The sequence below is a fragment of the Dipodomys ordii genome, unplaced genomic scaffold (assembly GCF_000151885.1).
Source record: "Dipodomys ordii isolate 6190 unplaced genomic scaffold, Dord_2.0 Scaffold34, whole genome shotgun sequence".
Taxonomy (NCBI): Eukaryota; Metazoa; Chordata; class Mammalia; order Rodentia; family Heteromyidae; genus Dipodomys; species Dipodomys ordii.
In genome coordinates, this window is record NW_012267250.1 from 3,022,449 (window position 1) to 3,048,886 (window position 26,438).

The 26,438-nt window shown below is 39.4% G+C and overlaps 1 protein-coding gene across 1 annotated transcript in view; it reads left to right on the forward strand.

The window, feature by feature from the left end:
* Positions 1 to 15,895: 15,895 nt before the first annotated feature.
* Positions 15,896 to 26,438, forward strand: part of Prkg1 (protein kinase, cGMP-dependent, type I) — a 1,080,074-nt gene continuing 1,069,531 nt past the window's right edge. Inside the window, exon 1 of the mRNA XM_013017167.1 lies at positions 15,896 to 16,183. Within this exon, the coding sequence (XP_012872621.1) occupies positions 15,915 to 16,183 (269 nt within the window). The 5' untranslated portion in view covers positions 15,896 to 15,914. The remainder of the gene's footprint in view (positions 16,184 to 26,438) is intronic.

Below are 26,438 nucleotides of genomic sequence, written 5' to 3' on the forward strand. Positions count from 1 at the left end.
TGATTTTTTTAATCTTTATGTTGTCTATGAGCACAATATAAATTAGATTTTGCTGGGTAACAAACCACTTCAAAATGGAGGGGCTTAAACTAGCAAACATCTAATTTGTTATCCAGTGGGTCATCAGTGTAGAACTCACCCTGTTCATCCAGGTCTCTGCCCCCAGGTTTCACTCAACTGTTTTCAGTCAGCCAGGAACTGAGGCTCACTGTTGCATGTCTGGTAGCTGGCTGCCTTTTAGCAAGTACAATGGGGGTAACTGGGTCATGTTCCACTTTGCATCCAGCAGACCAAATGTGGCTGATTCTCAGGATGGTGATCTCAATGACCCTCAAAGCAGCACAGAACAAACCCCAAATGCATGAGTACTCTTTTGGTCTCTGCTGTGTTGTATTTACCATTGTCCAATTGGTGAAAACAAGTTATATTTAACAGGTTAAGCTTACAGTCAGCATAAAAGAGACAATTTCCCCCAAAGCATGTATATGGGAAAGAATTATCACTGGCTTTTTGCAATCTACCACAGGACACAGTTCCAATATAATGATGTCTGTTACTAAACCAACATATGTATATTGATAGAATTTTCCAGAAATGAATTGCTTTTATAATTGGATTATAATAGTTCTGCTGAGAAAAATCATGAAGATATTTAATGTTATTTAAATACTGTGCTGAATTATTGCTTTTGATAGTTACTACTACTAACACAGTTTTTCATAATCACAATGATAAATGATCCATCATTATTAATAATTGGACATTAGAAGTTTCTTTAAACATTAAGCTATGTATAGCTATGAACCAAGACCTTACTAGCATATTAAATTTCCTATTATACACATCTGTATAAGTGATTCTATATTCTGCTTTAACTGGAACTGATTGTAAATGCAATGGAAAGATGAGTTTTCAAAAAGTCATATAATTTTACTCACTACTAAATAATCGAAACTGTTGTAGTAGCATCTGTTAAGCAATCACATTAACCTGAAGCTGTATTACCAAAGCACTAAATGATTGGCCAACCTTTCTTCATTTCCCCAATGATTACAAAAGGATGTCTTTTTCAAATCGCTGTGGTGGGGGACATTCATTATTTATTTTGATTTAAAATAAAAGAGTTTATTTGAAGGGAGAGATTAAATTCCACATATTGCATGTATATTGCATCTGTACCAATCATGCCTTGAGAAAAGAACAGAGCAGGATATCCTGTATAAAAAAATGAATCTTTAAAGGCTATCTTAGGGAAATGAGAAACAGGTTTATGCTATGCTTGATAACATTATTTTATTTTCCAGAATATACTCTGAGAAAATATGAAATGTCCACATGTAGTCATCAAAGGATAATTTTCATATCAAAGTTCAATGTGAATAGCTCATTAGTTCTTTGCTTGATCTGTTCTCTGACAATTAACTTGAAATCAAAGAATGAATAAGGTAAAATATAAGGACTATAGATCTTCAGCATAACTATTTGAAACCGTGTGAGACAAGGATGTCAAAGAAGTAGAGAACAAGCTACTCTGACCAGAAGTAAATTGGCTTTTCTTACCAGGGCTGTCTTTGACTATCTACCTAACTCTCAACAGGATTTCATTTGGTGTTCCAATATGGCTTGAACAACTTCTCTACTATCCCTAGGGGATATGGAAAGTAGATGCAGAGATTTCAAAATACAGAAAAAGATTTGAAATGATCCCAATGAGAATTCATTGTAATGGTTAACCATTAGCATCTACTAACATAGCAAGTATCCGTTCATCATACATTATATTCATGCAGTGGTGTCACTTGATAGTATCTGCAGATATTTGGGGTTGTAATAATTCTAGGATGAGGGGCTGCTACAGAGCAAAGCTGAGCAGAGACCAAAGGTTTTGATGCCTCTGCAGCCTCCCACTAGTACATAGGCTGGGGACTAGCCTTTATAAAACAGGATGACCCATGAGGCCTGGGGGACATTTCAGATCTAAACTACAGCAATGTCTTCCTAAACTGGTATCTAAATTATCCCTCGACACTATTAAAATTAGGCACAACATTCCACATACTGTCACTATATAAATTCAACATGGATCTTGTAAAACGACCATTTTTAAATTTTGACCTCTCCTCACCCCACAGTGAAGGACTGTTTGAACTAATTTTAAACATGCATGCCTCTAATGGAAAGTGAAAATTTGTAAGTGAATGTGAGGTCATGTCAGGAGAATCGTAATATTTTCCTTATTGTTTTGTTCACTTTTTATTAAGTCTTTGAGATCTCTATTCAAATTTACATCATTCTTTTAAGGGCTTCCTAGAATTTCCTAATGCATTTGTATTACCAATTTTCTATTTTATTTTATGGTAAAGATGCTGTACAGAGGGGTTACAGTTACATGAGTAAGGCAGTGAGCACATTACTTGTCAATCATTGTTACCCCTTCCAATCCTTGTTGTTGTCCTACTATCCCTTCCCCCCCACCTCCCACTCTCCTCTCCACCCACTCTATCTCCCTACCAAAGTTGTAAAGTTCGTTTCTAATATACTGTCTTGTGGGTATCCTTGTTGCAATGGGTCATCCTGTGTCCTTGTTTCAGTGTTTTGTTATTTCCCTTCCCGTCCCCAGATTAGACATATGTATATACAAAATACAGGGTACCAAAATCAACTACAGTGACAACAGGGAATTCAAATTTACATCATTCTTTTAAGGCTTCCTAGAATTTCCTAATGCATTTGTATTATCATTTTTTTTAATTCTTAGTTATTTAGGAATTTTTCTCAAAATTTTTTCTCAAAAATACCTTTTAATATACCCTATTGCTTCAATCTTAACTTTTAGAAGTAGGACTATTGAATGAAAGAAAATACACATTTGAAATTTAAATGGCTACATCTAAATCAATTGCTATGAAGACTTTTAACAACTTACACTTCCATTGGAAATTGGGAGATGTCTTTTATCAATAGTTTGACAATTAGGAATTGTCAAGTTAAGTCTTAGTTTTCAAGATTTAGTTGTTAAGACTTTATTGTCAATTAAGTCACTTAAATTTTGTCAGTTTGACAGGCAGAAATTAATTTTATTATTATTATTTTGTCATTTGTATTGGAATGTTATTGATTTTATTGAACTCTTTGCATGCTTTAGATATCAGCTGTGTTTTATGTGTTTATAAAAATAATCTCTGATTAAAGAGAGAATTACCATAGGATCCATCAATTTCACATCCATGTGTAAACCATCAAAAAACAAAATCAGAGACTTAGAGATGTTTAGTGATCAGTGTCCATAGCAACCTTATTCATAACAGGCAAGAGGTAGAGTAGTACAAATGTCAACTGACAAATGAGCAGATTATAAACAAATATGACATGTGCATATGAGAAATAGTATTTAGTTGTAAGTTAGATAAGAAGGAAATTGTGACATACACTACACTATGGATGAACCTTGATGACATTGTGCTAAGTAAGATAATCCAATCACAGGAGGACACATGTTGTAAGACACCACTAATAGGACATAACTAGAGTGAAATTTACAAAGATGAAAGTACAGCTATAGTGGCTATGAAGTGGGAAAAATGGCATTATTGATGGGGTTAGTGTAGGAAGAGGAAACAATAGTGATATTCCCAATCATGTGATGTACACTTAAAGATGGTCAAAATAAAAAATTTTATAGTATGAATATCATAATAAAAATGGAGAAAATTATGTAATAAATATATTAATTTGAACGAGCATAGATAAATAAGAATCATATAATATTTTCTTTTACTGTTAGCACTGTTTTGTCTCTATAGTAATTTAGAGTGCTATTTAATTAACTTATTTATGTATAACTTATTATTTTAAGTAGTTGTACAAAATTGACTTAACATGTCAATTTGTGAGTATATACATCTAGAGCAGTCACCCCCTCCACCGATCTCCTCCCTCATATTCCTGATCACATTGACTTGATAACTATAACCTATATGACTGGTAGGATAAGACCACAGTATCTGTTTTTTTTTTCAACTATTTTTCACAGTTTGTCAGTATCTATTTCAAATGAATCTTAAATCAATTCATTCACTTCTGTTGTTGATTTTTAGTACTGCTGTGCTAGTTGTGGTACCTCATGACTAATACCAACTACTCTAGAGACTGAGAGGATCATAATTGAAAGCTAGCCTAGGGAAAACAGTAGCAAGTTTCCAGCTTAACAAACACACCTACCATGATGGCATGCACCTGAGATCTTCCTGGTAGCAAAATCCTTTCTGGTGGGAGGATCATGGTCTGAGGCCAGCCCCAGACAAAAAGCAGCAGAGTCTATCTGAACATTAACTGAAGCAAAAACATACCTGGGAGTGTCTCAAGTTTAGAACACCAGCTAGCAAGCATAGGCCCTGAGTTCAAATCCGAGCACACCAAGAAAAAGGAAAATACACACACACACACACACACACACACACACACACACACACAGGTATGTACATTTGGGAATTTGTATTATGTCATTCTTAGTTTTCTAAGTAGTTATTATTATTCTTGCTGCTAAAAGCTTTTGGAAGTTTTGTGCCTAAAACCCTTCTGCAGCTTTACAAAAATCTCATTGTATAGTAATTCTTCAAGAGCAGCAAATGCAAAACTACTTTTTCACCTGCCTGTGTTCTCCATGAGGCAGTGTATTACTGTTCATTAATTTTGCCTTCATTTGGAGGGAAGGTTTAATTTTTATGCATTAAAATTGATTTTTGTTCCTAATGAAATGAAATAATGATAATTCAAATACACAATCTGTTTTCCGATTAAACAAGCACCCACAATTGAATCTCTAACGTAAAAGCTCTGTCAGGACATTCTTTTACTTTAAGCAATCTAATTATTTTAACCTAATTTGTATGGCGAATGGATTTTCATACCCACCAAGAAAAAGTAATTTTTACAGGCGTTAAAAAGGTAGGGCAGGACTAATTTTAAACAGACATACAACCCCGTAAGGAGGCTATAATACCACATTTCTGGTGCCACAGTTAATACTTGTTTTTCAAATATCCTTTGAAAGCTTCTGCACATTAACCATGAAAATGAGATAACTCAATGCCTCTGAGGATGAAACTGCTAGTCCATGGTGAGGGTTTCCAAAAGGCACCTGTACTTTCCAACAAGTGTGTGACTGTCCTCTTCCAAACCAGCCTACTACCTCCTGTCTCCTCTCCAGAATCCTACCTACACTTTTGAAAGGACTCGCTCATAGAGGAATCTAATGAGATGCATCTCTCAGGTATTCAGATGACCTTTCTGTAATAAAAAGTGACTTTTTAAAAAGTGAATTATAGAAATTCAGCTAATTACTAATTTTTGTACCAGTACTGGGACTTGAACTCAGGTTCTTTTACTTTTTTGCTCAAAGATGGTGCCAAAACACTTGAACCCCGTGTCCACTTTTAGATATCTGCTGGTTAATTGGAAATGAGTCTCTCAGATGCCTGTGTTAGCTTTGAACCTGGATCCTCCTGAGTTAGCTAGGATTATAGGTACAAATTAGCAATGCCCAGCTCAGCAAACTTGGAAACTTTTTGGTAAATGAATCCTTGGCCATCAATAAAGTGGCTCTAGGCCTGATTATCTGGTGATTTTTTGGTTTTCATTTGCATTTGGCAAATGAAGTTTTGGAAGTTTAATAGCCTCTCTCTCTCTCTCTCTCTCACACACACACACACACACACACATACACATAATGTCTGTGTGCACATTGATGGACATACATCTTGCACTCTCCCCTTCCTTCCTTTGTAACACAACAGCCCTTTGGCGACAGCTTTTAGTTTATAACTGCTAGTCACTTATGCATCAGAACTCCATAATGCTGAGCAGCTCTTCCTGCAATTTCATGACTTCATTGAGGACAGAGCCCCTGCCTTCCTCACCTTAGTCTCCTCTATGTCTAGTCTAGCACAGTGCCTATGACTCATAAGAACAGTGAAAAACAAATAAATGAAACCAAGTATCTCTGCTCAGATACAACACACATTTATTTTTAATTTCTCTTTCAAAGGAAGAATGCCAGATCCATAATGTCTTGGAAAAAAAAAGACTGTTGGCATACATGTATCTTTCCTGGAATGCGAATTTGACATTTGCATAGAAGGCACATGAGTTTGTGTGACTGGCAGGGGGCAGAGACTGTCCATCTTGATGAACAGCAACAACTAGAGCCTCAGCAACCTGAGGATTTTCCATCTCCTCTTCACACTCCTCCAGTTCTGCTCCTCATGTTCAAGTACGCTTGTTCTGAATGGAGGCTTTGTGGGTGTGGATACACCCACACCAGACAAAGAATTTAGAAGAAGTATACGGTGACTAAAATACACATGCACATATGCACACTCACAGTGTGTGTGCGCGTGCACACACACACACACACACACACACAGTACCTTATATCACCCTGAGGAATTCCTGGCACAGATTCTTGCTGATGATTTTAGCCACAGTCTGAGTCATGTCTGCTTGTCTGCTTGTAGGAAAGTGATCTTCATTTATTAGCTGGAGCCTTGAATGAAGGGTGGCGGGGACTTTGTCTTCCTAGTTCAATATCTGATGTCTTTGTGCCGCCTTTCTGCTCTCTGCAGACTGAGTGGCTGGAAAAGGATGCCCAGGAGAGGAAGAGGAATGCTGAGGCAAAGCAATCTGAGTGGATGAAAGGCTTCCTACTGTAACTAATACAACTCTTTAACACCAGCCTGGGGAAGTTCTGAATGCCACCTCCACTTTCCCACCTTACCAATGCTGCTAGGATACAGCCACATACAACACAAATTGAAAAATATATATATAACCAGCATAACACTTGGAAGTAAAGATGCAAGTGAGTTGTAATATCTCCTGGGACACTGTAAGTTCTGTGGAGATACTTTTAACAGATATAAAGGCAAAGATTAACTTCCTTTTATAACCAATTCTTTGGCATTCTGACAAGCATTGTTTCCAATTAAATTCATCCTCATGGAATCAGGATAATAATAATAAAAAAACAACTGAAGCTACTATGCAGTTTTGATTAATGATCCTCTTCCCAAAGTGTGATGATTATAAGAAAAAGTAAAGAATTGTCGAAATTGACTGCTCCTGGTGCATAGCAATGGTTTGTTAACTTTTGTGCATGGAAGTGTTTGATTTGAAATAATCAGAGATAGTACAGATGTAATGTCACCATTATCAGAAAGTCAGTGGGAAGGATTAAGCCAAGGTGCCATTTCATCACATTCTTAAAAAAATACAAACATACATAATGTCTGGCTTGTGTTCTTAAAATACCTTAGCATTCTAAAGTTATTAAGTATACTTAATATGAGAAGTGACAAACTTATTTACTGACCAGATACTCTATAGATAATGTCTAGATGAAGGAGTGACCCGCATTCTTTAAATTCAGTAATGCTTCTGCCTTGTTAGAATTATTTGATCACAAAGTAGGGCAGGGTGGCATGTTACATTTCACTACTAGTTCTGAAAAAAGATATCAGAACATAATAGCTCTAAGGTATGTAAAGGGCTAGCAGAGCAAACAGGTATTAAATCTTTTTCTATAAATATACATGTTTGTGAATAAGCAGAATGCTTCATGAGGGATGAAGATAAATGCTACTAGGGAATGATTGTTGATCTCTTTTCCCTTTGCATTCTTTTGTAATTTTTATTATGTCCAAGCATTTTCTACTGTGAATTCATCTTTAAAAGTTCCAAGCAAATGAGTCTAGCTTCCCCTCATTTACAAATACCTCACCCCAAATGAAAGTCAATCAAATAAAAACTAAAGTAAAAAATGGACTGGTGTTCTTTTGCCCTTCCTCAACTTTTCTCAAATATTTGATGTTGCTAGGTGCAAGTGGCTCACATCTGTAATCCTAGCTACTCAGGAGGCTGAGATCTGAGTATCACAGTTCAAAGCCACCTAGGGCAGGAAAGTCCATGAGACTCTTATCTCCAATTAACCACCAGAAAACTGGAAGTTGCACTGTGGCTTAAGTAATAGAGTGCTCACCTTGATATATCTATATCTATCTATATCTGTTTGCCTATTTATCTATCTATCTATTTATCTATCTATCTATCTATCTATCTATCTATCTATCTATCTATCTATCTATCTATCTATCTATCTATCTATCTGATGTTATTTGAACTTAGAAAAGAGTATGATGTAGGAGCAGTTATTTTCTGAATATAGCCATGAAAACACATTCAGCTAATGAAAAAGAATAAAAATTATGTCAATGCATTCACAGCACCAACTAGCATAAAGAATAACACTACTACGAAACACTGGCTCATGATACTTAGGAGACTGAGATCTGAGGATCTTGGTTCAAAACGAAACCAATTAAGCACCAAAAAAACGGAAGTGGAGCTGTGGCTTATGTAGTAGAGCAATAGTCTTGAACAAAAAATTTTCAAGAACAGCACCCAAACTCTGAGTTCAAGCCCTCTAGGGTCAGCATGAATGAATGAGTGAGTGAATGAATGAATAATACTATAAAAGAACATTACTGATACTTTACAGATGGAAAGGCCAATGCTGGGCAGTCAGAGTAATTTGCTTAAGATCACAGATCTACTACTTGAGATAAATTACAGTAACATTTTTGCTTTGTGGTAACTTAAACAATTCTTTCTAGAACCTATGGCTGGGAAGAGTTACAAGTCATTTGCAATGATGTACAATTTTAAACATGAACGTCTTTTAGGGAGGAATGTTTGACATGCTCAAAAGGCCATTTGTGCTGTCATCAGCATACTTTAAGCAGTTTGTAATTCATAGTAGCCTTTTATGTCTTCAAGTATTCCTTTGAAATATATTGAAGTAATTTCACTGAAAATGACCCTTTTGGAAATGAGGCCTCTGAGAATGGTAAAACATTTCTGGCATTTTAAATAGACTGCTTTTGTAGTGGCAGTTAAGTAGTTTAGTATATCATTGCCTAACAAATTACTACCAACTTAGAGCCTTAAATCAACATCCATTGATCATCTCACTGTAAGAGAGTGAGGAGTGAGAAGTCTAGGCAGTGTGGTTGGGTTGTTTGTCCAGGGTCACACAAGGCTGGAATGAAGGTGTTAGCCATGATATACTTTCATGCATACGTACATACATACATTCATGTATATTCATATATATATTCTCATATTCATAGACATATTCTCATTTGCACCAGCTCTTCCACATAGCTCATGTAATTGTAACAAAAGTTAGTTCCTTGTGGTTGGAAGCATGAAGTCCCTATTTCCTTGCTGGTTGTCACTGTAAGTCCCCAGAGTCTACTTGAATTCCTTTTCATATGGTCTGCTCCAATCTTCAAAGCAAGAAACAAAGACTCCCCTTTCAGTTGAAATCCCTTGCTCAGAAAGAGCCCAATTTTCCTAAAGGAACTCACCTGACTAGGTCAGGCCCACACCAATAATTGTCATATCTTAAAGTTAAGATGTGAATTATGCCTGCCAAACCTCTTCACAGAAGCACATTGGTGAATGCTCAGTTGAATAACTGGAAGATGATATATGTACAGTACCTGGGCATACATATAGCATGGATATCTCCATCACCAAAGCTGTCCCTAAGAGCTGTCCTTTTCCCTAACAGCATCCTTTCACCAAAAATCAAAGCAAAGGATGCATTAGCATTTCACTCTATTCATACAGTTCATATTAAAATTCCATGTGAAATTTTACTGAGTGCATTTGGGTGCAGGAGAATTTAGTATCCCTCTCTCCACTTGGTTGTTTGGATAATGGAGGCTCAGGGGAATGAAATTATGAGCCAAAGCCACATGATTTCCTGCTTTCCATATTCCAGGCCCAAGGTTGCTAATAGATAGCAGGATTTGAGTTCTGCAATATTTTAAGTGTTGCTATTTCTTAGTTAAGTTTCAGATTTCAGAATTTCTAGAACATTTATATTTTTTCAAACCTGTAGACAGCTATTACAGAGATCTTCCTGCAACATGGATCATGATAAAGAACTCTCTTTACATCAAAAGTACTAGCTTGTGCAAAACATTCCTATACATTTTTTTTCTACAGGGACTCTTTTTATGGTAAGCAAAGAGTGTCTTAAAAAATATCTTTAAGTAGTTGTACAAAGGACTTACCATTCAACAAATTGGTTTATGAACACAATGTATTTTGGTCAATGTTACCCCTTCCATCATTCCTCCCAGTCTGTCTCAACCTTCCCTCTCCCCTCAATTTTCTTAATGTTGCAGGAATGCATTAAGATATATGACTGCATTATCCTCCCCTTTACTCTCTTCATCCATCTTCCTCCCTCTTTTTAAGCCCTCCATCCACATTTCAAATACCAGTTTCCTGGTAATCATTTAGTTGGACCGAGCCATGTGAATTCTCCCCTGAAAGTGCCGTATTTCAGTTAATATATTGTATATACTTGCATACAACTTGGAAGTGATTACTAGTACATTTATACATTAGTTCTAGATTCTATATATGAGAGAAAACATTCATCTTTTATCTCTCTGTGTCTGACTTCACCTAACTTGATTCTTTCCAGGTCCATCCATTTCTTTGCAAGTGGTGTAATATCATTCTAATGGATGTGTAAAATCCCATTGCACATGTGGTATACACATATATACATTATATGTATGTGTGTGCATATATATATCACGTTTTTTCATCCATTCCTCCATTGAGGGCATCTCTGTTTGCATAACTTGGCTATGGTGAATAGGTCTTTTAATAGTAGTAATAATAATAATAATAACTGTCATGCTGTATATGAATTCAACAAAAAGAATATAACCAATTTTGAAGTTTTTAAAGTGAAGAGAATATTTCCTTGGCTATTTTCATATGTTGTATGGTGGGTAGTGATAATGTTGGTGTGTTTCTGGATCTGGTAAGCCTTTATCTTTCTTCAGCTGTAATGCACCCCATAATCAACACAGTGTGGTTGGTCTCAATGAGAAATATTAAAGTCACATCTGATAACATACAGAATTAACAGAAATAGTTCATGCTTCCATCAATATTTTGAAAGTATAAATCTATATGAGGCCAACTAAACTCTACCTTAGCTCATTCTTCTTTTGACATTTTAAACCAAGCTGAGTGAAGAAACAATTTCAAAATGCTCCACAGGAAAAATGGAACCCCATAGCCTCATTGGAGAAGTTGAAGGTGAAATGAACCCTAGGCAACTCATAATTTTGCAACTGAGGAAAATGAATCCTCAAAAGCCTATGTGGACTCAGCTTGAGAGGTGACAGCATATGTGTTTCAGTCTTTCATAAGACTTTGGTCTGGCTTATCTTTAGTCTGGATCTTTGAAACATAAGCCAAGCCAATGTGTCAGTGTCCAGAGTTAGCTCAAGGGATGGAGGTATGGAGATTTCCACATGCCCCATGGCAAATGGAGCAATCATTCATGTGAACTTAGACCAATGACACATTTCCGGTGGAGAGAGGAGTATATATTATCAGTGTTATATTTACATATTTTAGAAAACAGAGATAATGAAAACCAGATCACCCTTATGTATTACTATTTTAAATTTTCAAGTAAGATTATTGTCCTCCCATTGCTTGAGAGTGATATTGGCCTTGATTAGACATTAGGAGCCCCTTCAGGACTACTTACATCTTTCAGTTTTTAGTTCCTTAGAAAGTGTTCCTCAGAAGTGAGGAGAAAAGAGGAGAGGGGAGAAGGGAGGGGAGGGAAGAGAAGGAGAGAGGTAGAGCAGAGGAGAAGAGAGGAGAGGGGATGAAAGGAGAGTGGAAGGAAGGAGAGGGGAGGGGAGGAGAGAAAGAGAGACAGAAAAAAAGAGAACAGAATCATAACATTAGAATGCACATATTCTTTTGGTATAAAAACATTTGACATTATATATGCAATGCACACCTCTTAAAGTATCATAGGGGAAAAAAGTCTTTGGCATAGAGATTGCCTATCAGAAGGCACAATCCTGGGAACTCCGCTAGGGTTATATGGGGTGTATACACAGTGTGTCCAATGAAAATAGATGTTTTAGTTCTGTGTGTCCACTGGCATAGACAAGTACAAAATTTACTGCATTTTAGGTAGAAGCAGTGCTACATGCAGATTGAGCCAAATCTGTGCAACATTAACAAGGAAAATTACCTAATCTGAGTAAGCATGGTTATCCCTCTAGAAGAGAGAATTGAATACTTGTTTTTACTTTAGAGACTTACCATGGAGATTAAAATCAGTTAGTGACATACTTAGCTCTGTGCTCAATATCTTAAACAATCAATATTCAACAGCACTACTACCATCATTGTCCAGTGTCTAAATGATCAATTTTTTCTCTGATATGAAATTCTTCATATTTTCTGTTTTTCTGCAATAAGAATTCTTTTTTTAAATAAGTTTTTTTTAGTGTGAAAGTACCATACAGAGGGGTTACAATTACATGAGCAAGGTAATAAGTACATTTTTTATCAAGCATTGTTGCCTCCTCCTTTGTTTTTCCCCTACCATCCCTGCCCTCCCATCTCCACAACTACACCCCCTCCTCACCCCCCCCCAAAGTTGTAAAGTTCGTTTTTCAACATAACAGTTTGTACATCTCATTGTTACAATGGGTCCACCTGTATCCTTATTTAAAAATTTTGTTTTTTTCCCTTCCCTTCCCCAAACTATACCAACATCAAATACAGTGAAAACAGGGGTTATACCGTGGGGGAGGGACATACAAAGCAACAAAACAGTCACCTTATAAATATGTTAGAAACAAAAACTAGAAAGAAAAAAACCACTTGTGTCCTTATCATGGGGTTCATTTCACCGAACTCATCTTATCTGACCTTTTCTGCTTGTCTCAGACATATACTAGTTATTGCAAATAAGGGAAACCATGGTACCTATGTTTCTTTGGGCCTGGCTTACTTCACTTAATTTTTCCCAATAAAAATTTTGAAAGTAACTTTAATTTCATTGGATTTTAGCAAAATTTTCCAAGGGCACTAGATGGCGACCTTCTCCTTTAAGAAAACAAAACAAAAGCCAAAGCCTGAAGTTTTGTTAGTATTTCTGCTCTGTCACTATTCCTGCTGCAAATTTAGAAATCAGCATCAAGGGACAAAGTCACAAATTTGAGTACTGGGCCATTAGAATCCTAGTGCTTGTAGATTTTCAGATTTCAAGCTGGAAATCACCATCCTGCCATGGGGAGCTCTGGACCCAAATTTCTGTCCTTGTGAGAACTTGGATTTCATCATTGGGATCTCATTTCTGTGGGACAAAGGGTAAATCAGTGCAACAGTGATACTCACTAGACACTACAATGATGTGAGGAGAAAAGGAGGGAGTGGGAAACACTTTAAAAAGAAATGTACTCATTACCTTACAATGTAACTGTAAAGGATCTCATTTCTTCCTCTGTGATGTGGTTGGATTAAACTATATTCAAATTTTGATACAGCTCTATTCTACTCTGGTTTTAATACTTCAATTTTTTTTAATTCTACCAGGTGTCTTTTCTCATGCTGTTCTTGTGTTCTAAATTAAATATTTTTAGGCCACCAATAGACCAATTTTAATGTCACCAAATATCAATGGTATTTAAACCAAAGCAGTCTTCTTTAAAAATAAGTTTTATTGTAGAAGATATGGATAGATTTAGTTTTGAAGTGTGTGAGAGAGAACAAATGAATGAGAGAATTTGGTAAATATTCTGCATTCTTTTTAATGTGCAGGAGAAACAAGTTTAAAAACCGGTTTAAAAAAATCATGTAAGAGTCATTTAAAGACTGTAATAGTTTTTACAGGTAAATTTGAAGCTATTTGTCAGATTCTTAAATGGTGAGAAAATTTTTCCCTAAGGTATTATTTTTATAATATATTTTTATTGTAAATATACTGTACAGAGGGGTTACAATTACATGAGTAAGGTAATGAGTCCATTTCCTATTGATCATTATTATTTTTCCCCTACCATTCCTTCCCTTTCCACCTTCCCAATAATTTCCTCCCCCCCAAAGTTGAAAGTTTGTTTTCAACAGAGTGTCCTGTACTTCTCATTGTTACAATAGGTATCAATTACTCTGACTGTTTTAATGTAGTAGATTAAGCTGTTCACACACAGAAGCAACAGAATAGAAATCATCAATGATCCAGAAAATCCTCCTTCTCATCTGAGTTGATGTATCCATATGTGGATATACATGCCATCAAAGAATTCAGATAGATTTTATAATAAATTTCATCTAAAACAATCAAACAAGCAGAACTAATAGTAAACAATAGAGTAATCTCCAACAGAAAATATAGTTTAGACTTTATCTATAAACCAAAGCAAATGGCTGCTTTTAATTTAATTTTTACTTGTTCCCAAGTAGAGCCATTTTCCCCCTAAGTAGCCAGTAATTATACATCGGTTTGTTTTTAAAAAGGAAAGTTATTATTTCAGAAAAAAATCTTTTTATGTCTTAATCACAGCTCTTAAAAAAATCATAGTCATTTGTTGAACTACCTGAAGAAATGTCCCCCTTATACAACAAATAGTGATCGTTGTTGGGGGAAAATGCTGTCTGTGGCACAAGTGCATATGATAGAATTGTAGGAATTTCAGACACTCAAGCTCAGAGGCACAGAACAATCCCTTTAGGTGATGGGAGGCTTGGAGAACTAAGCTGACCCCTGACGTAATTTCTCCCCCAAAGTGGAACGGAGAGGGTGACCCAGCAGTTTTAGCAGTGGCTAGTAGCTGCTTCAGAGCCCTGAAAGATGATCAATACACACGATTGAACGGTAGTACACAAAACAAAGCCTAGACTCAAAAGCCTTTACAAGCAACTCTAGGTCTCCCTCTTTTCCGAAAAACACTTGGCTCCTTACCACATGTTCACCCAGTTCCTCCAACAATTTTAGTTCACAATCGCCAGTCAGGTATTATACCGGAAAACGACAACAAAAACTTGGAGCTGCCAGTAACCTGCCATTCTGATTACTTAGCAGTCCCAATCTCAAGACTTCATAGTCAGAAACACACACACACACACACACACACACACACACACACACACACACACACACACACACACACACACACACACACGCTTTTTTCCAAATACACCCAGACTTCCAGAGCAGAAACAAAAGCAAAAAACAAAAACTCACAAAGATGAGTTTATGCAGGTTGTTGTGTAAAGACAGTTTAATATTTATGAACTCTCTCTCTCTCTCTCTCTCTCTCACACACACACACACACACACACACACACAAGCACACACTCTTTAGGATCCAGTTACAAGCACTGCGTCATCCCCTAGATCACATGGTAATTGTTGCTATTTCAAGGATCCAGTGGCAAGGAGCTCTCCCCCCTCCCAACACTCACACACCCATCCCACCCCCTTCTTTGGGGCACAGAACAGCGTGGAAGGATGATCCTCGTGTGATGGGAGTGAGCCCAGACTCTGATCCAACCCTCTGCTACAAACTGGGCTCTCGGTGGGGTGGCGCGCGCGCGCGCGAGCGTGTGTTCTCACGGAGTGATTGGGAAAGGGGGACGGGGAGGGGGGTCTCAGGGGAGGGCGGGCAGCTCTAATTGGTTTCTCAATGAAAGATAATCACCTATTCCCTGGAGAGGCTAGGGATTAGCACTCTGCCTCTGGTCTCCATCGCTTTTAGCAGTCTCATCCTCCTCCCCTCGGTGCTTTTTAGTCCGTTCAGCAGAAGTGGATCGAAGCTAGGCTCTTGGCACCCGCAGTAGGGACAGCTCTCCGGGGCGCTCCTCCACTTAGCGCCCCATTCACTCCCTCTCTCCCACCGCGCTCGCCATCCCGCCCGCCCGCGGGTCGTCCCAGCCGCCGCGCCGCCCCAAGCCACCGCCCGGGGGGCGGAAAAAAAGTTTCTTCGAGGGGCTCCGGGGAGGGGAGAAAAATGAGCAGCGAGCTGGAGGAAGACTTTGCCAAGATTCTCATGCTCAAGGAAGAGAGGATCAAAGAGCTGGAGAAGCGGCTGTCGGAGAAAGAGGAGGAAATCCAGGAGCTGAAGAGGAAGCTCCACAAATGCCAGTCGGTGTTGCCGGTGCCCTCCACCCACATCGGCCCCCGGACCACCCGGGCGCAGGGCATCTCCGCCGAGCCGCAGACCTACAGGTCTTTCCACGACCTCCGACAGGCATTCCGGAAGTTCACCAAATCAGAAAGGTAGGCGCAGGGCGCGGCTCGGTAAGTGGACCGCAGAGGCCACCGGGGCTGGTCCTGGGCTGAGGTTCACGATCGAGGGGACGGCAGGGATCGGGGCGGGGGGAGAGGGAGAAGCGGAGGTCTTGGGGGATCCAGGGGCCCCCGGGGCTGGAGAGTGCCCGGCGCCCCACGCCCGCGCCGCGCCGCGCGGAGTGGGACGTGTTTATTTTTATTTCTGCCCATCACGTGCTGTGCTGGTCTCCGCCGGGGCTGGGAAAGGCGAGCTCCTCGGGGAGACGCGCCCCTGTGGCATGGGGCGGGGTTGGGGGGTGGGAGGGGGTGGGGTGGAAGGATCGTGGAAAGTTTTCTCGCGCTTTCGAACTTGGTCCATTCTGCGCGGGGCTGGCGGTCTGTCCGACTTTTCCTTTGTGCGCCCGGGTGGGAGGCGGGGGTGGGGTGGGGGTGGGGGTGAGATGTCCATGCTGTGTCCACCCCAGGCCTTGCAGTGTCCCAGAGGCGACCCTGGGGAATCGGGCTGCCAGGCAGCCTCGCCGGAGACTCCTCCAGAGGGAGCAGAAGTCTGGACAGGGTCGAGTTCAATTTAGGGACTAAACTTGTTCAGAGCTCGAGCTGTACTGGAAGGGCTGTGAACCAGTGCAGGGCGGGTCACGGGCTCCCTCCTACCCCCCCTCCAAAAAAAGGGGGGGAGAGGGAGGCTTGCTCACAGGGTCACTTTGAAGGCAGTTGTGATGTCACCAAGAAATTGCCCAGAAACCCCACCTCTGGGTGCTCATCTGCTCGGCTCTTCCAGAAGGCAATTCTAGTTTGCCTCGAGCCTAGGTGACCTTGCACCTGAAGCAGGTTTGGGGTTTACTGCTCAGCCCAGACCCAAGGTGGACTCTGCGATCTCCCCGTCTGTCTGAATCCCTTCCCGGAAAAGTTGGGGTAGGGAGTGAGGGCGGGCTGTTTCTCTGGGCGCCTTCAGGCGCCTTCCTCTCCTCCTCCAGGGCATTTTAAGAGCCAAATCCTGCCAGTTCAAAGTCGGGTGTCGTTCCTACCGGGTGTGCAGAGGAGGCTCGGGAAGATTTTGGCCCAAAGTAGGAAGCTTTTGCACTCCATTCGACGCCTTCTCCGGCGAAGGCTGATCGATTGGCTGAAGCATTAAAGCGCCTCTGGACATTAGGGAGAGGAAATGCAGACTCCAAAGCCCATTACTGGCTTTTAAGTCTCTGGGAGAGCACGGACGAAAATGCATTTCTGAGGATATTGAATATTCCATTAGGCGTGTCTTCATGCCCGCCTACCTTTTTACCCCTTTGCTCTTCTTAGAGCCCTTGCTGTCTGGCTTTGGGGCTCTCCCGGGACTCCTAAACTCTTGCACCCCGCCCCCTTAAGCTCTCTTACTTTGAAGACCAGATCTTCTAAAGACCAGCTCTTCTAAATCTGCTGGATTCCCATATCTCCTTCCCAGCTAGGTCCAAGACTCTCCAAAGCCCCACTATGCCTCTATCCCTCCATGTGTCCCTGTGGACTCTCTAGTGTGCTCATTACAGGGTGTGTGTGTGTGTGTGTGTGTGTGTGTGTGTGTGTTGTGTTGGGGGAAGGGGAAGCAAAGGCCCAGTTTAAGAACCAGTAGATAATGCAGAGTTGGGAGTAGGTGTGTGGTGGGGGTTGGGGTGGGGGACAGAATCAATCCAGAAGGATTTCCCTCAGGAAGCAAGGGCCCTGCAGAAACAGCCAGCCATCTCAGGGGCCAGCCTTTCATTTCTTGTTTCCTGAGTCACTTTGCATTTGTTGAGTTGACAGTAGTTAACTTTTGTCCCAACCTGCCTTGTTAAATCCCCATTGGGTCGAACGGAGGCAAGCTCACGCTCCCTCCCTCGAGATTCAGATTGAAAACAGAGCTAATATTTGGCTGTGCCCTTGGTGGGGAAGCTGCTGCTGTCTTGCCTTAAGCCCGGCTGCGCATTCCGCCGGCGGCCACTGCCCTGCCCCGTGCTCAGCAGCTGGAATCAATCTGCCCACCTCCTTAAGAAGCGACTTCATCAGCGGTCACCCCGCAGCTGCTCGCCTCGCCTGGGTCTCCCAGGGCTGCCGGGTTCCAGCTTTATCGCATTTTTGAAATTTCAGATTTCTGTGTCTGGGCTGTGTGTCCCTCAGAGTAAAGCATTGCTTAGCAGTAGGGAGGAAGTTCCACGGGGGTATGGGAGAGAAAAAGAGAACCACGTTTTCCCAAAGACTACCCTCTTTCAGGCACCAGCTGTCAAAAAGGCACGTGTGTTTTTATGTGTGTGTGTGGTTTTTGTTTTGTTTTGTTTTTTACACTCCTCCTCCCCCATGATAAAAATCTCTAAGCATGAGTTCTTGTGTGTGCCAAGAGGAGATGGTAGATGGTTGGCATATACACTTCTTTTCCTCTCCCCCTCCCTCCCTCCCTTTTGCTTGCTGGAGCAGGAACTTTTAAGAGTGGCCCCTACTCAGTAGAGGTGAAGCTCCTATTTGTGTCTAGAACAAGTCACTGGCCTACTTGTTTTCTTTTTCTCTGCTCTGATGTTTCCTGGGACTGAGGAGAAACTTTTCCCCACTTGGTGCTTAGTTTTATACTTTCAAATGGAAATACAGAGTTTATTTTCAGCAAGGTGACTCATTAGCATTTAAAGAATTTTGACAGGTATAATCTATGAGGGTAGTACTCATTGGAATTAGGTATTCGTCCTAGCACTTAAAGAGACAGTAGTAAGTTATCAGTGGTGAGACACTTTGTTTTGGCTAAAGGGGAGACTATCACAGTGTTTCTAAGATGTAAAGTTTAGTACCATAGATGATGTCTTTAAAATAAATGTGTGTATCCTAATTTTTATATGTGCTGCTGTCTTTTCCTTTCTTGCTTTCTTGCTTGCTTTTCTTTTCCTTCCTTCCTTCCTTCCTTTTTTTTAGACTATGCCATCTTGATAGACAGGTGTACTGGGGCTTTATTGCAAAGCTAGTGTTGAACTGTTGCTATACCATTTGAATTATTTTCTTAATTTGTGCTACCAGTTCATTTTAAACTTTTTTAGGACCCTATTTTTACCCAGTAGTTTGGAAAGTATAGGAATTTATTTGGTAGGGAAAGTAAAAGGGAGTTCCCCCACTGCACATATCAACAGCTGCCTTAGAAAAACGTTGCCATCCAAGAAATTTACAGAACAGGTGACAAAAGTATCTCAAACATTTATTATCATGAAAGGAAGTGGGAGAATATATTGAGTATTGTAATCAAGTCAGTCCGATTAGTCAGATTTCCATGTGTCCACAGAGAGAGTAGAATGCACATTCTCCATTAAGAATGATCCAAGTATCTAAGGAATGCTTAGATGAAAATTATACTGGGGAAAAGGAAGATCTGAGCTCTCAGCATAAGTATCAAGTGTACAATATGACGATCATGTTTAAAAAGAAAATATCCGACTTATTGCAGTACTCATTTTCAGACCCCTTAAGAAATGCCCAGTAGGGATCAAGTGATTATCATTGAAAACTACAGGCTGTTCTGGATGGTGGTGATGATATTTTAAATTTATGTTGAAAGTACTTTCTTTCTGCCAAAGGACTCCCAGAATTTCCCATCGATTTGTGTGAATTCTTGATTTTCTCCATGTGTATATTTCTCAAGAATTGCTGATTACCCTCAATTTCTTCCTCAAATATTTTTGCACACACCTAAGTTCCTTATTATGGCTGTTTCATTAACTATTGTGTGCTCATGAGACATTACAATTTTAAATTAGCTTAAGGATGAGAATCAATACTAATTTGTTGCTAGAATAATAATAGACTATAGTACAAAGTCATTTAGCTATTTGTGTCACAGATCCCTTGATTCTTGATGATGTAAGTTGATCATTTGGAACTTCCTGCTGCTGGGACATGGATACTTAGACTGTTTGCCCCAGAAAAACTTGCCTTCTGCATCTTTGATTCAATTCAGGGCTAGTATGACCTTCAGTCTAAATAAAAGGAATTGGTATAATTTTGATATTAAAAAACCTTCAAGGAAGTAGTGTATTCTAACTTTTGGGGCCCAGTATCAATACCATATTAATTGTTAATATAGAAAATATGCAGGGTTTTAAAATAAAAATGCTAAGCAATCATAAAAATGGCTAATTTTAACCATTTCAGCAGTGTGACCAGCTATTTGCCTATGGCAGCTTGTTGTTGTTTTTGTTGTTGTTGACACACATATTTTTGTCACAATTTGAAATGATATCCTAACTTTTTAGGTGAGGAATCTGATGTTTGAAAAAATTAAGTCACTTGCTTCAGTTCTCACAATTTGGAAATGCCATAAACAAATTTCAACTCCAAATCTCACAGCTTTTAAGAATCAAAGTTCTAACCAGCTACACTGTATAGTCTTAGAGAAAAAAAAAAGGGCTGGTTCTATGTTATAACTGGGGAATCTTTCCCACCAGGAAGAAATAAACATCCCTTAAATTAGAATAGACTTAAAAATCCTAGAGCCAGCCCTAAAGTGACCTCATGAGAACGAATAACCAATGAATCCTTGTATTCAGCACATATGCCCTGTTTACGTGGCACAAGACTGGACTTTCCTCACACATTCCCACTCTTGGGATTGTCATTCAGTGGTTATTCATTTTCCATCCTTTCCCAATTTCTGTACTTCGGTGTCACATTAGAGACAGGATTGATGAATAATGGAATTACGAAGCATGTGAAAATGATTTTGATTGCTTCCTTTGCATTTCCTTTGCCTTAGGTAAGGTTTCTAGTGCTAACCCTTTCATTTATTTTTATTTTTATTATATATATATATATATTATTGTGAAAATACTGTACAGAAGGGTTACAATTACACGGGCAAGATAATGAGTACATTTCTTATCAAGCATTTTAGCCTGCTCCTTTGTTTCCCTTTCCCACCCCTTCCCATCCTCCCTTGTCCCCCAAACAATCCTCCCCCCCCCACCAAAGTTGTAAAGTTCATTTTCAACATAACAACTTGTATATCTCATTGTTGCAATGTAACCCTCTCATTTCTATAACCAAAAGTTATCACCCGTTAATCAAAATGTATCTGTATATGAACTTCTTAGCTCTTTTTCATTAATGTCCTATTATTCTAACAGGAGTCTTGGGCAAAACAGTTTTAGTTTACTTAGATGACTGATATTTATGGCAAGAATTTAAGAGGAGGCAGGATGAAGAAGAGGGAGAGGACAGCTGGTAAATATCCTTGTATTTTGCCACATGTAATTTGAAGAGGACAGGGTCTAAACAGAACCCTGCATGCCTACTACCAATCTGAATTCTTACAGGAGGTGGATGGATCTTGGATTTAGTGGTAAGGAAACTGAGCATGTGTTGTAAGACCAGAAAGAAAATTTAAGTTTCTTGATTTTTCATCCATTATATGTTTGTTATGTAAGACACTTCGCTTTGAGATTAGTTCTGCTTATGGAATTTTACACTTGTTCCAAGACCATAGATACAACAGGAGTTGTGGTCCAAGAATGGACTAATAGGAGTTCTTGTTCATTTGGGTCACCAATATTCACATAGGTGGAAAATTTATATTTAACTATGTGTTCATTAAGAATTTGATCCCCACAAAACTATTTCTTAACAGACCTGAAAAAACAAAAAAATGTGCTATCTTTTTCCTCTTTCCTGACTAAGGGCCTGTTTCCTATAGCGCTCTCTTTCTGAGCCATGTAAAGGATGCTGAGAATGCTTTAAAACCCTAGCATTTGATAAGATTCTCAGGTGATCTCATAGTTGCTCAGGGTATGAATAATTATTTTCATTTGCCATTGAGAATTTGCTTATCAGCGTTCAGGACCCCATGTTATCTAGGCTTCTTGTAGCTTTTGGAAGTTACAGTGAGCTCTGAGATAAACCAGGAATGGTATATCCTGTTTCACAAAAGTGAAAGCTCAGAAGTTGGGAATTGTCAGAAAGGAGTACTGACCTTAAGTGTGGCTTTAGTGGTATGCTGGGATGCTGAGTTCCCAATGGAAAGAGAGGGAAATAGATGAAGGACACACACACACACACACACACACACACACACACACTTGTGTGTATATATGCATACATGTATACACATGAACCAAATCAACACTTTATTCTATTTATAATTTGAATTTCTTAAAGTAGTTCTTCATAGAAAACTTTTCTCAAGTCAGTTTGTAGTAGAAAGGAAGGTTTCCTTCTTGGGAATGTTCTTATAAAATGGATCATGTCATCTTCCAGTATGTCATTGCTTGTGGCTGGTATTGGGTAATGAATTAGTGCTGTCTCCAGAATAAGGTATTAAAATCAGTGTTTGTGTATGCTCATGTATCCCATGGTGATTTTTTTTCATTCATTTCTGTTGTTGCTCTTCTTTTTTTCCCCCCTTTTCAAGGCATCTATTGATCTTATACAAAATAAAGAAAACCTTATATATCACAAACATAAACTTATGTACAACAATAAAATACTGGATACCAATGCTGCTGACCACTGGGCAGGCCCCAGACCCCTCCACACTGGCGTGGGCGCTGGGCCTAGCCTCTCAGCCAGCCCTTCTCTGGTTAGATTTCTAAGGTACTCCAACTATCACATTTCAAGGAATCCTCCAACACACACACACACACACCCAAGTTCCCCCTGGCTTCAGCCTTCACAGGGCAGGCAGGGGCCTATCAACTTGGTCACAACTCTTCGTGCCAAAGGACCAACAAGTCTAGACCTTCCATAGCCCTTGTCCTGTTGCCCTATGTTTCCAGAAGGCCTGTACCCACTCTTGTTTGGTTAAAGGCTTCAGGGACTAGCCAATGGGATGGGAGGAAGGGCAGAACTAGGACATGAGGTTGCTGGAGGGGCCAGAAGCCCAACTTGGGGTTACTGAGAGGAGGGAGGGCTCACCCTCCATCTCAGATTCGTGGAATACCCACAGTAGATGCTGCTGGGGGGCGGGGGGAGGAAGCATGCATTGCTGACCCAGCTGGCAAAAGGCCATGAGACACTGGGACACACTGCAGCCCCTGTGTGTTGCTCTTTTTTTAAAAAAATAATATTTGTATTATCTTTAAGTAGTTGTATAAAAGAGTTGCCAATCAACCAAGCACTTTATGATCAATGTCACCCCTTCAGCATTCCCACCCACCCCTCCCAACCCACCCCTTTGTCTGTGTTTTGTGCCTCTTTGGGGTCTTCATGGTTCTGTCTGTCATCTAGTTTAATTCTATATGCCCTGTCACTGCATTTTAATTTGCAAGGTTTATACAACAAGTAATATAGGGAAGAGTACTTGCTGAAACTGTTACTGTAAGCTTTATAAACCTTTCATATTTTTAGGTGTTTTAGAAATACACCTGTAGCTCAATTTTTTTTACAAGGTTACAAGTAATTAGTAGTTCATATGGAACATATTCTCATTCACAATATTTGTTCAAAAATTGACAATTGAAACGAGTACCTTGTTAAGTGGGGTTATTGTATGATGCACTGATAGTAGAATGTATATCCTTGTTTAGTTTATTATTATTCTCAAACAACAGATTCCTCTTTAACTCTCTCTGCAGTCCTCATTAAACAATTGTGGATGGAGCACAGACTTTGGGGTTTCTGTGTTGGCTTTATTTTAAACAATTTTGTATCATTTGTATCATGTGTGAATATATTAGAAATCTGTGCTACCTTAGAAAATAGTGTCATTTTTATATTCAGTCAACACAAATTGTGTAATGACTAAACAATTTAAAAAATACTATTTGTAACTTGTCCTGTTTCACTTGTGTTGGATGAATGTGAGTACCATTTTTTTGCTACCTATTGACTGAGCATATTCTTTCAAATTAGTCTTATGTAATTAATTTGTTATCCTGGATTCAGATTGACTTTGTCATAGATATGACACATCGCTAACATTTCCATTTGCAAGTTGATAGGATGGATGTGCTGATTTCTTCTGAATGTTAATTTGTCAAGGCAAATCTAGTAAAGGTAGCTACTATAATTACCTTGTCAGGATTTTCTTTACCTTTATTATTTGTGACAGAGATGATGAAACTATAGTTCTTAAATAATTCTCTCAGATAAACCTGTTGCTATTTCAGACTGTCCTTTCTAATTCAGTTTGCAGTGCTTGGAAATGTGTTTTAAATGCTCAGATGTATCTTTATTTGAGCACTTTGACCTCAAATGTTGCAAAAATGTTGCTAAAAATCTCTATCGGGATCCTAAAAATATTTTTATGTTTGCCTCTTACACAAATATCCCTGGTCTGTTTATTCAATGATGTGATGGTGTTAATGTCTCAGAAGCAAATCTAAAGCCTTTGGGTAAATGTTAATATTTTTCTTGATGCCTCTCATTGCCTGTGTAATATGGATGATGCTAATTTCGTGCATCCTGCAACTAACAGTGGATTTGGCTACATATTCTAGAAATGCCCCAAATAGAAAAATTCTTTTATATCTTAGCTTGTAAACGCAGGGGTAGAAACTAGGTCTGTTTACAGTAAAAATTCCAACCAAATAAAACCTGTGGCTCACCATACTATAGAGTTCTTTCATTCCACATTCCACATGTTGTTTTCAGAGAAAAGGTAAGAATAACCTACACATAGAATATTCATATTATTTATATTTGTATATTCTAAGACTTTTGTGGCTTTATTCTTTCTTTTTTTTGTGGCTTTAAGAAAGTGAAATCAGTTTGTGTGTGTCTGTGTGTCTGTGTGTCTGTGTGTGTGTGTACGTGTGTGTACCAGTCCTGGGGCTTGAACTCAGGGCCTGGATGCTGTCCCTGAGCTTTTGTGCTCAAGGCTAGTGCTCTACCAATTAAGTAACAGCTCCACTTCTATTTGTGTGTGTGTGTGTGTGTGTGTGTGTGATTAATTGGATAAGAATCTCAGAATCTCAAAGTCTTTCCTGTCTGGGCTGGCTTTCAACCCTGATCTTCAGATCTCAGCCTCCTGAGTAGTTAAGATTACAGGCATGGGGCTGGGAAGGTGGCTCAGTGGTAGAGCGCTTGCCTTGCATGCCTAAGGCCCTGGGTTCCATTCCTCAGCACCACATAAGCAAAAAGAAAAAAAGCCGGAAGTGGCGCTGTGACTCAAGTGGTAGAGTGCTAGCCTTGAGCTGAAGAACTGAGGGACAGTGCCCAGGCTCAGAGTTCAGGCCCCATGACCAGATCCCCGCCCCCCAAGAAAAAAAAGATTACAGACATGAGCCACAAGGGCCCAGCTCTGTGAAACCAGTTTGTGCTCAACTTAGTGATCTCTCAGAGAATAAGATCATTCTAAAACACTCAACCTGATATCCTATGTATTACTCAAGCAGAGTTCAGTTGTGGTTCATGACACAATGGTGTATATTTGATGAGCTGCAAGATAAAATTAATAATTTAAAACTTAGCATTCATGAGTTCTTCGTTTCTTTAAAAGCAAGGCTGTGGGCATTCACAAATATTTCCCTAGGGATAGCCGTTTACTTGCATTCCAATTGGCTTTCCTAACAGGGAAGGTCACAAATAGATGGCAGGAAACGGTACATAACCCACAGATAGTCTCACTTTTTCAGAGGGAGTAAGTACGTGGGAACATCTTATGAGTCACTGCAGAAAAAACTGTTTGAGGGCTTTGATCTGATCTATGGCTCTGAAACATTGGAATCTTGATTCTCTGACTTGTCAAGCTACTTATTTATAAATAAAGGTTTTTGGTTTTATTTGACTCCACTTAACCCATATATTTCAGTGTAACGGCTCAACAAATGTGATGTTTATATTCATGGTGGCATGAAGGATAGTTCCAGACGCCACAGAGCTGAATTTATTCTACATTAATAGTTAAAAATTAATAAAAATTAAAACTATTACAATATTTGTTGGAAGAAATTATATAACGGTCATATCAAATCCATGCTGGGAGGGTTAAATGTGACGATTCATAGATTTTTATTTTTAGAGAAAAGAGAATAGCAAAACAGATTGTGCATGGCCTATTGAACCACTGAGAAGTTTGGGAAAGGTTCTGTAGTTATTTTCAAAAAGAAATTAAACCTTTTTCTTTTTTAAAAATATTTGTTTCTGCCGGGCGCTGGTGGCTCACGCCTGTAATCCTAGTTACTCAGGAGGCTGAGATCTGAGGATCGTGGTTCAAAGCCAGCCCAGGCAGGAGAGACCATGAGACTCCTATCTCCAATAAACCACCAGAAAACCGGAAGTGGCGCTGTAGCTCAAGTGGTAGAGCGCTCGCCTTGAGCTGAAGAGCTGAGGG